This window comes from Mytilus californianus, unplaced genomic scaffold (genome assembly GCF_021869535.1).
Source record: "Mytilus californianus isolate M0D057914Y unplaced genomic scaffold, xbMytCali1.0.p SCAF_1, whole genome shotgun sequence".
In the NCBI taxonomy this organism is placed as follows: domain Eukaryota; kingdom Metazoa; phylum Mollusca; class Bivalvia; order Mytilida; family Mytilidae; genus Mytilus; species Mytilus californianus.
The window spans coordinates 104,044,115-104,060,426 of NW_026262581.1; the positions used below are offsets into that span (position 1 = coordinate 104,044,115).

At 32.2% G+C, this 16,312-nt stretch overlaps 1 protein-coding gene across 1 annotated transcript; it reads left to right on the plus strand.

Moving 5' to 3' along the window:
- Positions 1–1,046: 1,046 nt before the first annotated feature.
- LOC127728579 (PHD finger protein 24-like) lies at positions 1,047–12,624 on the plus strand. The gene is made up of 7 exons (XM_052236079.1): positions 1,047–1,322; positions 3,437–3,643; positions 4,868–4,946; positions 5,219–5,406; positions 10,550–10,692; positions 11,462–11,539; positions 12,045–12,624. The coding sequence occupies exons 1-7, from the start codon at positions 1,086–1,088 to the stop codon at positions 12,112–12,114; spliced, it is 1,002 nt and encodes a 333-aa protein (XP_052092039.1). The 5' UTR covers positions 1,047–1,085; the 3' UTR covers positions 12,115–12,624.
- The last annotated feature ends 3,688 nt before the right edge of the window (positions 12,625–16,312 follow it).

Genomic DNA, 16,312 nt, shown 5'->3' on the forward strand with positions numbered 1-16,312 from the left:
TTGAAAAAAGGCAGGACAGGAGTTTTGAGTAAAAAAAAAAGGCAGGATGAGCAACTTGGCCCAAAAAAAAGGCAGGATGACAATTTAATGTAAAAAAAGTCAGGATAAACTAATAAAAAAAAAAGCAGGACCTAATAGAGTGCGGTTGCCTATAATGGCTTACATCCACTTTATTTGGTGGAGAGTTGTCTTATTGGCAATCATACCACATATTCTTATTTTTATATAGTTCAGTGTCAATTGCTATGATTGTTATCACAATGTATTAAATGGTTAATTGTATTTTCAAAATGTAATGCTTTATTTTTATAAAAGTTATAAATATTATTTTACTTACATGACATAAACTGTAAAGTTAAATGACAGTAAAGAGATTGAATTGAATTGAATTTAAATCAAAATCCAAATAATACGTATATCCTGTATTCCAGGGGTTATAATCAACATTATAAAAAAATGTAAAAAAAGTATTTTGAAAGGAAGTATGTGTACGTGTGGAAGTGTCTCAGCAATGGAGTTTTAAATATCCGCGTGGTAGCAAGGGGGTTAAGAGTAGAGAGAATTCACGGAGCTAGTTTAATCCCGCTGAATAATTGAGTGCCTATCACGAGACTCGACAGTGGATGTTTCTGTATCTTCACGTTTTCTTTTAATGTTTAGTACCTATAAGCCTGAACCAAGCATTCTTACCCACTCAACCTTGTCACTTTTTTTATATTAAATTTGGTCTTTTCTGTGCCATGCAACTAGAAACACGTGTTTCTTTAATTTTTTTGTCTGAAAATATAATAATATTATGTATATAAATACAATAATATCTGGAATTAAAATCAATAAAAAGAAATATAAAGAAGTTAAAGTCAATTATTTACACTTGATTTAAAATATCATAAGTATGGATCAAGCTCTATCAGTGACGCGTTTACTAATGGATAATCCCAAGTAAGCCTCAAAATTATTATTACATAATATCTATAAATATCTAATGGCACTTCACATTTAGATTAAAGTCAGTTTTATTCTTGTGTTAGCTGCTTAATTGCAATTGTACTTTAAAAAACTGTCATTCCATATTTTGTCCCATAATGGCCGACAAAAGTTTGTGGGATTCCTTCATTCCAAAAGCTAAGGTAATCGGTAGTTTTGCAAAACATTGTAAAGATCACAATAAGGAACGTGCTGAACTGGTTAAATTTGTTGAACACATGGTAAAAGATTTGAAAGAAGACGAAGAGGAAATAGAGATTACGGAACGGTATCAATTTAGAGTACGAAAATTTTCTGTGGTACCAGCGCCAAAACCTAGAGACGTAGAGTACACGGTAGGTCCATATAATTTATAATGACACTTGAGTTCTCTATTATGACTATTAGAAAAGACATTTAACAACCTCAAACAACAACAAAAATGTTTGTTAAAAAAAGTTTGTCTTTCAGGTATATTCGTGATGAGAACTTTAAAATGCCAAACGAAACATGACCAACTGATAGAGAGTATCAACAATATCTGCAGACATACCGATATTCCCTCTAACCCTGTATACAGTACACGCAGGCACTTGTCTTTGAAAAAAGTGTTAAATTAAGGCATACAGGTAAAAGAAAATCCAAAGACAAGTGCCTGTGACATTACGGCTTTTTAAAAGTTTAAAAATGAGTTTTGAACTCAAATATATTACCCATCTTCCAAACATTGTATACTATTTAAGTTCCCGCGCTAAAGTACGTCCATTATTTTTTTTTTTGCAAAATTCAAAATTCAATATTTCAGCCAATAATGAAATAACTTTTTAGGGTTGACAAATTTGGATATTCATTGCTTCCATCAGATATTATTAAAGTTCAGGAACAGACATAAGCTATATAATTGTAACACAAGAGTAAACTACTTTTAAAGTTGAATGGTGAATAGATGTTATTTGCTATTTCACAGGAGATTCACATGAAACTCATATGAACTGATTTCACGTGAGTTTCACGTATAATCTCGTTTGAGGTGAAATTCACATTAACTTATATTCACGTGAAATTGATGTGAATGAAATTTCCCTGCGTAGGGTCCACCTAAAAGAAAATGAGGTCAAGGTCAAAAGTCAAGGTCATGTTTTGAAGTTTGATTTTGCTTATTATAGCTTCTCATCAGAAACCGTACAAGATTTTGACAAAATATTTTAACAAAATTGTTAGTTACGACATGTCGCAACACGTAAATTTTGGTTGAAAGGGTACGTATACATTTAATAGTTTTCTTCCCTCTTATATATAGAATTAGCTTTATGATGACATAACTCATTAACCATATATAGTAGAGACCTAGGGTCTTTTGATTTGAGGTCCTTGTTTTATGACCTTGATTTGACGTTCTCGATTTTGTCCTTTGCTCTTACTTCTTATTGGTTCAAGATAAAGTCAAATGGTCTTTTACATTTGGTTACTGATATATCAACCGGGAGTGACCTTTTTGTAAACCGGAAGTAGCCATCTTTGCATTATTTTCATGTACAATTTACTAGAACTTTATACTTTTGGAATTGGGGTGAAGTAAGGTTCAAATGTAACCAGACATAGTATTTTGTAAACCGGAAATAACTACTTATATATCTTATTTTAGGCAAAAGTATATAAACATCATATATTTTCGGAATCAACATAAATTAAGCTATTATCTGACACCAGAATTGACATTCTAAACCAATATTGAATATTTTTCTGTCTAGACATGTCTATTTGGGGTGGAAAGACCTTCAATTGTTCTCTGAACAATTAATTTTTAATTTGTTATTGGTTTGTTTGACTTGTGTTATTTATCTTTTATGCCGGTAATATAAAGTCCCGAGTTTTCTGTACTGATTTTATTGCTTTTTCTTTTATATACATTGTTTTCCATAGTACGAGAATAAATAGGAGGGTTGAGATTACAAAACCGACAAATATTCATGTGCATGTCCAAGAGCCGAGCGTGCGGGACCTTCATGGGTAGTAATAGTAGACAAGGTCATTAAACACACCCTAGTAGTAGCGTCCAATGTAAGGAACAACATCAGTGGTTGTCTTTTGTTAATCTACTCGGTATTTTAAGGTTTGAGTCATTTTAAGGAATTTGATGTGTATGGATAATCTTTAAACTGATAGTCTCTGTTAAATATTTTTCCATCTCGAGGCAACTTAGAGCATGACCTACGATATAGTCAGTTGTTTGTTGTTGATGAAAGCATGTTGGAATATAAATTGGTTTTTTTTGGTTTTTTTGTGTCGTTGTGATGCTGCTTTACTGATGTACTCCCTATAACTCCTTCCAAAACCACAATGAAAGCACAGAGTGGCTTCACATACAGAATGTAAAGATTTTTATTGGGATAAACCAAAAAAAAAAAAAAAAAAAAAATAACATCTCAATTTAATATACCAAAATGTCAATGTTAATTGTTACTTACAGCTTAATAAAAATGGTCACGATGAGTACTGTTTTGTATGCGAAGAGCTTTTTCCTCACTTCAGTAAGGATGTATATCCTTGTCGTGTTTGCACCCGTGCCTTCCATAAGAACTGTGTACAATTGTTGAGTGATTCAGAATGTTCCCAGTTTGACAAGGTTACCATAGATAGAAGACATACAAATAGTGGCTGGAGCTGTTATAGATGTGTAAGTTCAAATCAATTTATTCACAAGTATTTGGGGATTTTGTGGTAACCTTAAAATCTGACATCCGGATACAGGATGTTATTTACTTTTACCCTTTCAATAAAAGACAAAGATTGGAAATTTAAAAATATAAACACTTCAGGAACAATAAAATGGCTAAAAGCCTTAAAAACACTAGCCCAATACATTATAAATTGAATATTAGTTTCGCTTGATAAAGTTGAAACCTTGGTTTCAGTAGCAATGAAAATCAATTTGGCTACGACTACATGGCGAATGGTACTAGGATGATCAACCTATTTATATCTGGGGTGAAGGGCAATCATTTTTTCAGGTTTATGATTTAATATATTAGAACTTATGGTTTAGAATGAGACATAATTTGTAAAATAAATGATAGCAAAACACGTCAAGAAAGGATAAAAAAAAAACAGCCATAAATTGTAAAATATGAACCAAAACAAAACAAACCGTATGATATCGATTCTCGCGTGCACGAAGAACGTGTTTCTGGAATAATCCTTTTCATGAACGTTCGAGATCAAATTTTGGAATGCCAAATGTATATAATGTTTGAGAGCACAAGCATACAATTTATGATCAGTTACTATACACATTTATACCGAAACCGAAGTACTGACTCTAAAGTCAGTCCATGCAACGCAAATGATATATGCTTGAAAAGAATATTAATTTTCTTGCAAAGTAAAAAATGTATTAATATGTGGATTTTTTTTTGTGTCGTTGGATTGTTGTCTCATTTAAATATAATCCGCATCTCCTTTTATTCAAAGTATCTTTCTTCTAATCTATCAAAAACAGTATGACAATAAATATTTACGTTTACTTTTAAAATTTAATTATGTCCAAAATCGTCACCAGTTATAATAGGAAGATGTGGTATGATTGCCAATGGGACAACTATCCATCAGAGTTCAAATGAAGTAGATAAAAGCAATTCATTGACTCAACACTCATTACCTATATTGTTAGGACAGCTAACCGAAATTTGTAAAGTTTGATAACGCGTTTTATAATAAGTAAATCTGTTGTTGTTGCATTTCAGTAATCGATACCGACTATGTAAATTCTCTCCTGTAAGTTTAAGCGCTTCATTAATCTCTGAAAAAATAAACCAAATGTGATAGTTTCTAAGTTTGGCATCGTGTCTTTTGTTTTGTTTTGTTCATGTCCTATGTTTTTTTCATTTCCTCTTTTTTTCAGGCAAACTTATCACTTCTTCTAACAGACAAAGAAACCTCAACTCTTTTTGAGATATTTGATGAAATAGACTCCAATAACGGTAATTAGGCTTTGCATAGAAAAGTTGGGCATGATTATAAAGCGCCAAGATAAATACATATGGCATACATTTTAGACGATCATTTATTGATATTTTCCAGATTGATAAAATCAGTAATTTTTATTTTCAAAATAGTATGCTGTTGTGTTTAAATTATATAGCTGTTCCGGGAAATCCCCGACTTTTATAATTTTGATTTCAATGACAATAAAGCATTTTTTTTTGTGTATATAAAAGTAGTATGAGTGTACACACGGTTTTTTATCATTCAGATTCGTATATTTCGCAAGAAGAATTTGTAAATTACAAAAATAAAACGATTCACATGGCATCAACAGACAGCGGAAAACAACAAATCATTTTACAGTTTAAGAAAATAGATACGGACAAAGATGGACGTATAAATTGGTGGGAATTTCTCAGTCATGAAGCTAGACTAATACTTGCAAAAAGGTCAACGGTAAGTTAAGGTGTCATAGTGTATCTGTAAAAACCAGTTATTATGTTAAAAAATAAAATTTATAGAACTTGTGACAATTTTTTTTATTTTTTGTCAGTTTTTATATCACGAATTTCATAAATATGAGCTTGCTTTCAATAACTAATTTGTCGTATTTTATTATTGTTAAACTTATTTCGATATTTTTATATTCTGTAATCGAGTGAAGTGCTTGATTAATTGCTCGTCAATTGTTACAGGTAGTCATTTAGTTAAGATAGACCAGTCACATGTTAATTTTTGTGCATGTCCAAAGTCAGAAACCTCGTCAATCATTACTTAATTTTTTTTTTCTTTTAAAGTATTTGGTGTTAAAGACAACTTTTTATAGTCTGTTAATTTATACTTATTGACTGGGTATGAGTGGAATATAAGTTTATTGTCCTCCGAGGTGCAGCTATTGCCCTGGGGCGTAGCCAAGGGCAATAGTTGAATGAGAGGGGACAATAAACTTATTGTTCCACAAATATCCAGTGAGCAAGTGTTTTATTATACCGAAAGAGACAACAGACACAAAGTTATGCCAAGGACTGAACAACACAGCTGACCAAAATTCACTTTTACATTTGTAAGAGACAATGAACACATAGTGATGACAAATATTCGATTGTAAATATGCATTCTAATAACAAACAGGCAATTGTAAGTTGAAAGCTTCATCTTTTTTTTTCAAAACAACAGAATAAATTCAACAACAGAACAACAATTTTAACGAATTTATTGATCTGTCATTACTTTTGTTGAAAGTAAAAAAATACAGAACAATTGTTGATACTGCTGATAGCGAAACCTGAGCGAGACTGAAATCCGGCTGCGATCTGAAATATGTTTAAATTACAAGTCCTTAATTGATCCTTCCAGATCTCCATCGGAAAGCGACGCAAATCGCCCTGACTGAGCCAAGATCCTGTCGTATGATGCGACTTGGTGAGTATTCGAACGACTCTGGAATCGACGTTAATAATTGAGGTGAATTCCGATAGTCCCGAATGAATTGTTAAAAACCCGTTGAAATTCCGCGAAATATATTGACGCTTGCGGTCAAATAGTTTCATCGAGGGCAAATAGTTTGAAACAATTGACCGGTCAAATAGTCAAACGCTTGCAATTTGAAAAATAATGAAAATATTGTGTACTTATTTTGTATAGAAAATGATAACTGAGGTATAATAAATATAGTTCACAACTTTAAAGGTTGACAGATTCACTGTGTCTAAACTAACCCGGCGAAAAATGTTTGGACTCAACAGTATCTAATGTCCGGTACGGTGACGGACAATCAACAGACAGAGAAAGGTAGAAATTCTGTTTATTTATATGTTGTTTTAATGATATTGAAGAATAAACATACACATATAACTATTTTCGATAGTGTGATGTAATACTTTCTCGAATATGTTTAATTTCTCTTTAAATTGAGCACATTGTACGGAAAGAAAGGTACGGAAAGAAAGATATTAACTCGGTGATTTCAAGACTTGTCACTATGAACACCTCAATATTTGCATGTCTGTGCATGGAATGAAGGAAGTGGGTCATGTCAAAATTGAAGCACCCGGTTTTGTCAATGTGTACGACCCGGTTTTGTCCTTAAATTTCACAAAGCAGACCCTTGAATTCCTGCTATGTTAGAACAAAGCAAATTTCAATTTTGTTTTGTATAAAAAAAAAAAAGGAAAAAAATAAAAAGAAATGAAGGTTTTGTAACGCAATTAGATTTTTTTATATCAACAATGTAAATTTAAGTGTTCAAACTTAAATAGTGTTCGGCCTTGAAAATTTAAGGACGCACATTTGATATGCGATTTTCTGGGACAACAAGATGGTTTTCTTTATGTTCCGCTCTACTTCAAGGGAGAGACAGTATGATCATTTGGAAATAAATTTTCTGAAACTAAACGTTCATTAACAATTCATAAACGGATTTTATACCGCCGAGCGTAGCAAGGGGAACTTTTATTTAACGATTTTATACTAAAAGAAATCATATATAAATCGTAAAAAACATGATAAAATAAATAATTATTTCTAGCCACCAAAAAGGGTATAGGGGAGGGGGATGGGGATCGGCGTACTCCCTCTACCCCTGGATCCACCACTGATATAATGTTACTATATCGTATACCATCATAAAATTTAATAAAAGACGAAAAAACAGAGACAGCCGCCAATCGCATATTTACTATAGGGGCTCTGAAATCAAATGAGTTAAGCCTTTTTCAACTCATTGAATTTTTGTTCATATGTTGTGCTGTTAAACCGCAGTTTTTTTCTTGTTTTTTTTTTTGGGGGGGGGGGGGGCGCTTTCACATTCAACCCCGCCATTCTGTATGTGCCAGTACCAAATCCAGGAGCCTGTAAATCGGTGGTTGTGTCTTTTGGTGCTGTATATCATACATGTATTTGTTTTTCGTTTTTTATTTTGTACATAAATCAGGTTGTTAGTTTTCACATTAGTTTTTTTACAGTTTATGTAGAAAATGTGGTATGAGTGCCAATGAGACAACTCTCCATCCAAGTCACAATTTGTAAAAGTAAACAATTGAATTCTATACGTATACCTTATTGAACTTATCTTCGAACTAAATTAAAATGGAAATAAATAAAAATGTCAAAGTACGGCCTTCAAAACGGAGCTTTTTCTCTCACTGTCCGTCAATAGATGCATGAACGAATGAGTTAATATATTGTAAACATAGCGTATAGTATAGTAAAGCATACTATCCTCACTCTTTTGATAAATTGATATGGTAACACAATCATTCCACATCTTCTTATTTTTACATCATTACAGTAGTATTGAAAATAAACAAACATTTGAGAGATGTATTTCTATTTTTATCCATCTGTGATGAGTTAAGCCTTTTTCAACTGATCTTTATAGTTCGTTCTTATGTTGTACTATTACACCAATTTTCCAGGTAAGGGGGAGGTTTGGGATCCCGCTAACATGTTTAACACCGCCATATTCCGTATATATGTACCTGTCCTAAGTCAGGAGCCTGTAATTCAGTGGTTGTTGTTTGTTGCTGTGTTACATATTTGTTTTTCGTTCATTTTATTGTACATTATTTAGGCCGTTAGTTTCCTCGTTTGAATTGTTTTACAAATGTCAATTCGGGGCCTTTTATGGCTGACTATGCGGTATGGGCTTTGCTCATTGTTGAAGGCCGTACGGTGACCTATAGTTGTTAATTTCTGTGTCATTTGGTCTCTTGTGAAGAGCTGTCTCATTGGCAACCACATCACATCTTCTTTTTTATATCATAAGGAATTAATGTAAGTACATGCTATAAAGTATTTATTACCATTTAAATTTAGTTCGAAGATAAGTTCAATAAGGTATACGTATAGCATTCAAAAATGTCTACTCCCTATTTCGAAAAGTTCCCGTTTGAAATATATTTTAACACGACATGTTTGTATTGCAATAACATCTTTATAACATCTTTTTGACTCACATATTCAATTTCTTCCGATTGGCAATGTTCAGATCCGTGTTAACGTAGCTTTTTATAAATTTGTGATTTCAAAACAAAACAAAACCGGGTCCTATACTGAGACAAAACCGAGTCCTTATATAGTAAACAACATTGACGAAACAGGGTCCTTCCATTTTGACATGACCCATTTCTTTCGTTCCATGCACAGAAATACAAATATTGAGGTGCTCATAGTGACTAGCCATGCAATCACTGTGTTAATATCTTTCTTTCCGTACTTTTCTTTCTGTACAATGTTCACAATTTAAAAAGAAATTAAACAAATTCGTAGCAAGGTTCACTCAATTCACCATTTTCATGTGCCTTTTTACTTATTTCTCCACTAATCTAGAAAGGTTGTAGAAAATATTACATCACACAATCGAAAATAGTTATATGTGTATGTTTATTCTTCAATGTCATTAAAAAACAAATAGATAAACAGAAATTCTACCTTTTCTCTGTCTGTTGATTGTCCGTCACCGTGCCGGACATTAGATACTATCGAGTCCAAACATTTTTTGCCGGGGTAGTTAAGACACAGTGAGATTGTAAAGACACACTTGTCCAGATTGTATGTTGATATTAAGATGTCTTTTCTTTTTTTGTGTTTTTTGTTATTGTTTTCACACCGACGTACATGTATGTTACACATGTCGTTTAGGTAAATTCAACCCTGCAGTGTTCTTTATTTACAATGAATTACTCATATACCGGTATAGTCACGATTCTTCCTCAGGTATTCATATATATAATAGTACATTTCTTTCCATAACTATTCCATAACTTAGTGATCTTAATAATGTCACTATCACGGTATCTCATATTAAAAAAAAAACCGGTATAAACAAAAACAAACTACTCTAAACTGGCTAAAGATTCACCATAGTTTTTTTACAATGTCGACTTGAGTACTTTATCTTTTTTTTGTTTAGGATTTTTTATTATGATTTTATAGAACGCATTGATTTTAAGATGTTGTTGATGTATATTAGTATGTGCGATATGCCATCTATTATTAGCCACATAGTGTGCTAGTAACCTAATACGATATATATAGGGACAGTAAATTCCATATGGGGTTCGAGCCATATGGAATTTACTGACCCCATATAATTTGTAAAAGGTCGCTAGCACACTGTGTAACGAATTTATCTTACAGACTATCTTAGCATGTGGCCTATCAAAGTGGTCAAGTCTTCAATATTAAGAACCTATTTCCATTGGTCTATACAAAACAAATGCCAACAACTGGTTAGCTTTTATTGTGTTTTCTGCATTTATTTCAATCTTTCACCATCAATTTCTTCGTCTGTTGAAACCTATGAGATTTTCCTTCAACACCGTGTTGTTTTTACAAAGGGACGTAACACCACTACTAACCGTGAACCGTGTATTGAAATAAACTACGCCTACTAACCCCATATGAAATATACACGGTTTCCACGCGGTTGCTTTTAACCAATTATATTCTTAGAAATGTATAGGGTGTAAGATAAATTAATATATTTAGATCTTCATTCGTAGGATGATTTATTAGACATGCTCACAGAAAAGGAATTATATTCTTAGAAATGTATAGGGTGTAAGATAAATTAATATATTTAGATCTTCATTCGTAGGATGATTTATTAGACATGCTCACAGAAAAGGAAATAGTTCATGCAAAAGCTGTGTTCTCTCATATGGATGATGATGGTGATGGTCTAGTAACACATACTAAAGCTTTGACAGCCTACAGAAACTGGTACAAAAGATTTGATGTGTTAGTATTGTTAATTTAATGTATTGTATTTTTTCAGAATGGTATACAAGATTCCTAACTATGAATTTCTTTATTCATTTCTATTAAATGTGAATTTTCTCTGTGATAGCTAGACGTACATGTATGTGTTGGCGAGGTTTTAATAAAATTTTCAATCAGTACATCTCTTGTGAATGAATTTACCAGTTATTAAGCAACTAATAGAAAGAAAAGAGTTGTCTTTCTTTGGAGTATATACTATGAATAGTGTCTAACGAACAACTGTGTTTCTTTTTATTTTTTCTTTGTTTCGTTCTAGCGATCGATATTTATGACACAGCTTAAATAAACCATAATAAATGTCGAACGTTTAATTAGTGATATCAAAGAATTTCTTGTATAGTTCTTTCTATATTCCAAAAAGTGATTTTTTTTTAAAGAACGTGTTGTATGTAAATTTCAATCGGTAAAATAGCGGAAGCTTTTAATAGGATTTGTTTAAGGCCAGTTGATAAACATAAATTACAGTAGAATTTTGAGATAAAAAAAATACAAAAAAAATCTTAAAATTTGAATTTATGATATGCAAGCTATCAAGAATATCTGCCCGAATACGTCAAAAAACTGAATTACGGCAGAGAAAACATAATACAGTTACAGAAACTGATAAGCATTATCATACCACTTATATTCCCATGCTGGCTATTAGAAAAAAAGAAGCATAGTTTGAGAAACCAATTACATTCATCATCTGTAAATAGGAAAAGTGTAGTGTTTTTTTTTTTTACAGAACTGACTCGTCAACTTTATCTCTACATGCAGATGTAGCAGCGAAAATGGTAATGGACCATGACAAGAAAAACAAAGGGTATGTCAAACAGACTTGATATGTTACAACTAGTCTTAATGCTAGGTTTTCGATACTTAAGCGGTTATTACATGTAAATATCTGCATGATTTATCTCTTGAAAATGACTATGAAATGAAAAAATTGAAAAACAGTAACTAAAATATAAGCAGAGGATTGATTGATAAGAGTGCATTTCTGTATTTAAATTTAATGAAAATAAACAAAGGACAGAGATACACTGTGCCACACGGGTTTATTTTAAAATAAAGCTTGATGAATGACTATGTTGGTAGGTTAGTCAAATCAGATCATTAATTGACATTAAATGAAACTTTCTTTCCAAATTTAGTTTAAAAATAAATACATTTTTTCTACTTCTGTATTTTCTTACCCCACACACACTTGATCAAAATAAAAACAATTCATTTACAAATGAAACAAATTATACACATATGCACATACATATCATCAACAGTGCAGACTAAGATTGACATGTTTATACCAAATGATCTTATTTTTTTAGGACCGTAACCTGGGTTGAATTCCTGACTGGACAAGCCTTGTATATAGTTTGTGGAAGACCTAATTTATAATGTGTGCGGCTTTGTGAAACAGTAAATTTTTAACGCAACTTTCAAAGACATATAACTTTTCAAACGTCATAATTACCATAACCGTATACAGCTACATATATTTATAATTTATGAACAGAAAGACAGTTAGACACCCAAAAGCTCTCTTTTCATCACAGACTCTCATGAAGATATCTAATAAATTTATCACTTGTGTGCGTTTCTATATTTGACAATACACATTATATAGAACTATAGAATAGCTATACGATTCTTTGAAGCCACTTGTCACCATATGTTACATCAACATTTAAATTGTAGCGTCTTCTTCACATGTTTCATTTAAAAAAAATGTATTTTCATCTATGTGCACACATTTTTAAAAGAACTATCAATGTACGTTAAAGGAGCATTAGCTGTCAAATTCATGTCACCGATTTTACTCAAATTCTCATATCTGATTTATAACATACTAAAACATATACTAGTGTTCAAACTATAAAAAGTCTAAAATAAACAATTTACGATGCATGCACTCGATAATATGTATCAGCATTTCATATGTATTTTAGTCTAGACACCATCTAATTAACCATTGATGAGACCTCCCAAGACTGCCGACTATGGAACGCCACAGCTGTCTTATGTGGAACTCTGATATTACGTTATGTTGTTCTATTATTACTTGATGATAGTTTGTCTTTTATTTACATAATATGGTTTTGACATTACGTAATGATGTTTTGATATAACTCAATATGGAATAGTCATTACATAATGATATTTCGATATTACATGATATGGTTTCGTATTGACTTGATATAGTTTTGTCATTACATAATATGGTTCTGTCATTACTCGATGTGGTTTCACCATTATTTGATGTGGTTATGTCATTAGGCAATGTGGTTTTAACATTACTTGATGTGTATGTGACATAACGTAATGTAGTTGTTTCATTACATGATGTGGTTTTGTTATTTCGTAATAATGATTTGTCAATTCTTTATATGGCTTTAACATTACGTAATGATGTTTCAAAATTTGACAATTTTACACTACATAATGTGTTTGTTTCAGTATTTGATGTGGTTATCCCATTACTAATACGAGGTAAAACCACATGACCACTTTGGAAAAAATATGTTCTATTTTTAGACCGATTTCCATATGTCTTTTGTGTAATGCGGTTTGGATGAGTACCGCTATTCATTAAGTTAAAGTTCAAATTAATGTTCAAGTTGTTGTTCATAGTTATTTGGTATGAAAAAGGGGAACGACAGACAAAATTAAGAAAAAAAGTACTAAAACATTTACAGTAATTCGGACATAAGGGGGATATCCCAAAACCACTTGCCGGTTTTTCCTTAGTTCTCAAATGGAAGCAGTATTATAAAAAAATTCGTAAATGGCCAAGGAACACTGCTTTATCTTGGTCCTGAAGAATAACTCCTATACAAGTTTTATAACAATTCATGGAGGTTTACAAATTTATCATGTCAAAATAGTTTAATTCGGTAATATTCAATGCCAAAAAAAAAACCTTACATAGAAATAAAAAAAAATGTGGTATGATTGCCAATGAGACAACTCTCAACCACATAACAAATGACGTAGAAGTTAACATATATGTGTGACTGTATGGTCTTTAAGAATGAGCAAAATTCATACCACATAGTAAGTTTAAAAAGGTCTCGAAATGAAAAATATAAAAACAGTTCAAACTAGAAACCTAACAACCTAAATGATGAAGACGCCGACGATACTACCGACGACGGCATATAGGTTTGTTGTATCTCACTGTCGCTACATTATTTTCGCAGGTACAACACAAACCAAAAGACTTGAACTGTATTTTCAACAAATGAGACACTTTAAATCAACTCGCACTAAAGTTAAAGGGAAATCGGGAGGGGGGGTATAGGACTAAGCAACAAAGCATCAATTCTATAAAATAAGAATTCTCCATTTTTTTTTAAGCGTGTATGTTCATTTGAACATATGAATATTAAACTTTTTTTTATGAATTGCAGTTTCTGATATACCACGCACTAATTGAAAAAAAAAACTTTTTGAAATATCTGTTTCACAGGTGACGACGAATTGGTTCCAGTTGTCGTAACCACAATCCCGTCATCTTTTCCTCGAATGTAAACTACCAAAAAAACCAAATCACTGGGTTTGTTCTTTCACGAATAACACGACGGGTGCCACAAGTTAAGCAGAATCCGCTTACCCTTCCAAAGCACCCGAGATCACGCTGATGGATTTATGTTACCCAGTCATACTGATCTATTTAGTTGAGCCAATCAAAACTGTCTTCACATTTTCTTCTTATGCTGTGCTATGATACACTAGGTTAGGATAGGGATTAGCGCTTACATACATGTTAAACTCCGCCGCGTGCACTTTCTTTAAATGCCTGCCCCAATTCAGGAACCTGTAGTTCAATGGTTGTCGTTGTTTCATGTGTGTCATATTTGTTTTTATACGCCCGTCAAAATTTTGACGGGACGTATTATGGTATACAAATGTAGTCTGTCCGTCTGTCCGTCTGTCTGTCCGGCGTAAACATGTCGCACCGTAACTTGAGAACGACTTATCCACATTTCATGAAACTTAACATAGTTGTTTCTAATGATGGTCAAACAATCTGTATACTTTTTGGTGAAAATAAGATTAAAACTTTTTGAGTTACGGGACTTAGTAACTAAAACAGGTGTGTGTATTTTTTTCACATGTCGCGCGGTATCTCAAAAACAATTTATGATTATTGCTTAAAACTTTACACACTTCTTAGTTATATTAATCTTAAGTTCTGTATACTTTTTGGTGATGATTCAAAATTTTATTATTGAGTTATTGAGTATTTTGTAAAAAAAAAGGGGGAGGGGTTTTTCACATGTCGCGCCGTATCTCAAAAACGATTTATGATTATTGCTTAAAATTTTATACACTTCTTAGTTATATTAATCTAAAGATCTGTATACTTTTTGGTTTTGATTCAAAATTTTATTTCAGAGATATTGATTTTTTGTTTTTTTTTAAAAGGGGGGTTTTCACATGTCGCGCCGTATCTCAAAAACGATTTATGATTATTGCTTAAATTTTTACACACTTCTTAGTTATATTAATCTTAAGATCTGTACACTTTTTGGTTATGATTCAAAATTTTATTTTAGAGATATTGAGTTTTAAAAAAAAAGGGAGGGGGGGTTCGCATGTCGCGCCGTATGTCAGAAACTATTTATGATTATTGCATAAAAATTCACACACAAGACGACGGGCGTATCATGCGTTCATGGGGCAGTTGTTTATTCGTAGATTGTTTAGCTATAAACTAGACCATTAGTTTTCTCGTTTGAATTGTTACACATTTTCACGTGGTGGTCTTTTGTAGCCGACTATACGGTGTGTTGAAGGCTGTACGGTTGCCTATGATTGCTTGCATCCACTGGATTTAAACTATGGTGGATAATTTTCTCATTGGCAATCACACCACATCTAACTTTATTTCAATTTCTATGTTGTGTTTTGTATGCTGTAAAATTGTTTATCTTTTGTACGCATACCTACCCCTGAACCCTCTTTTCGGAAGCTCGAGCAAAAGCCCTTGATCCACGATAAAAAAAAATAGAACTCATATTAGATAACTCGAATTTCAACTCTTAATCTCTAAATGAGACTCAAATAAGGGTTTACCTTATACTCTACGCAAAAAGGTGACTCAAATTTAAAGTTGAAGTCCAATTGTAATTCGGAACTCTATCTTTAACTGTGACTCAAACTCGAAGTTCAACTCGAAATTTGGTATGTGGTTGAGAGTTGTCTCATTGGCAATCATACCACATTTCTTTATTTCTATATAAGGTTTTTTTAATGCATTTAATATTACCGAATTAAACTGTTTTGACATGATAAATTTGTAAACCTCCATCTACAGAAAAACATGTTTTCCTCCGTTAAGTGTACCGGTTAATGTACAGTCAGTCAACATTTAATTTACGCTTTTACATTGACAGCAGAATTATCCGGCTAGACACAGGGTTAATTAGAATCTTTAATTTATTTATTAATTTACAGCTTCCATTTGAGAACTAAGGAAAACACGGCAGGACCAAATGGTTTGGGATATGTCCGAATTACTGTTAATATTTTAGTACTTTTTTTCTTATTTTTGTCTGTCGTTCCTTTTTTCATACCAAATAACTCTGAACAA

Bases quoted from the DNA above. Each gene is read 5' to 3' on its own strand.
- LOC127728579 (XM_052236079.1), top strand. From the start codon at position 1,086: ATGGCCGACAAAAGTTTGTGGGATTCCTTCATTCCAAAAGCTAAGGTA. The intron at 1,323-3,436 runs GTAGGTCCATAT...TGTTACTTACAG, and splicing joins CTAGAGACGTAGAGTACACG to CTTAATAAAAATGGTCACGA. The intron at 11,540-12,044 runs GTATGTCAAACA...TTATTTTTTTAG, and splicing joins CATGACAAGAAAAACAAAGG to GACCGTAACCTGGGTTGAAT.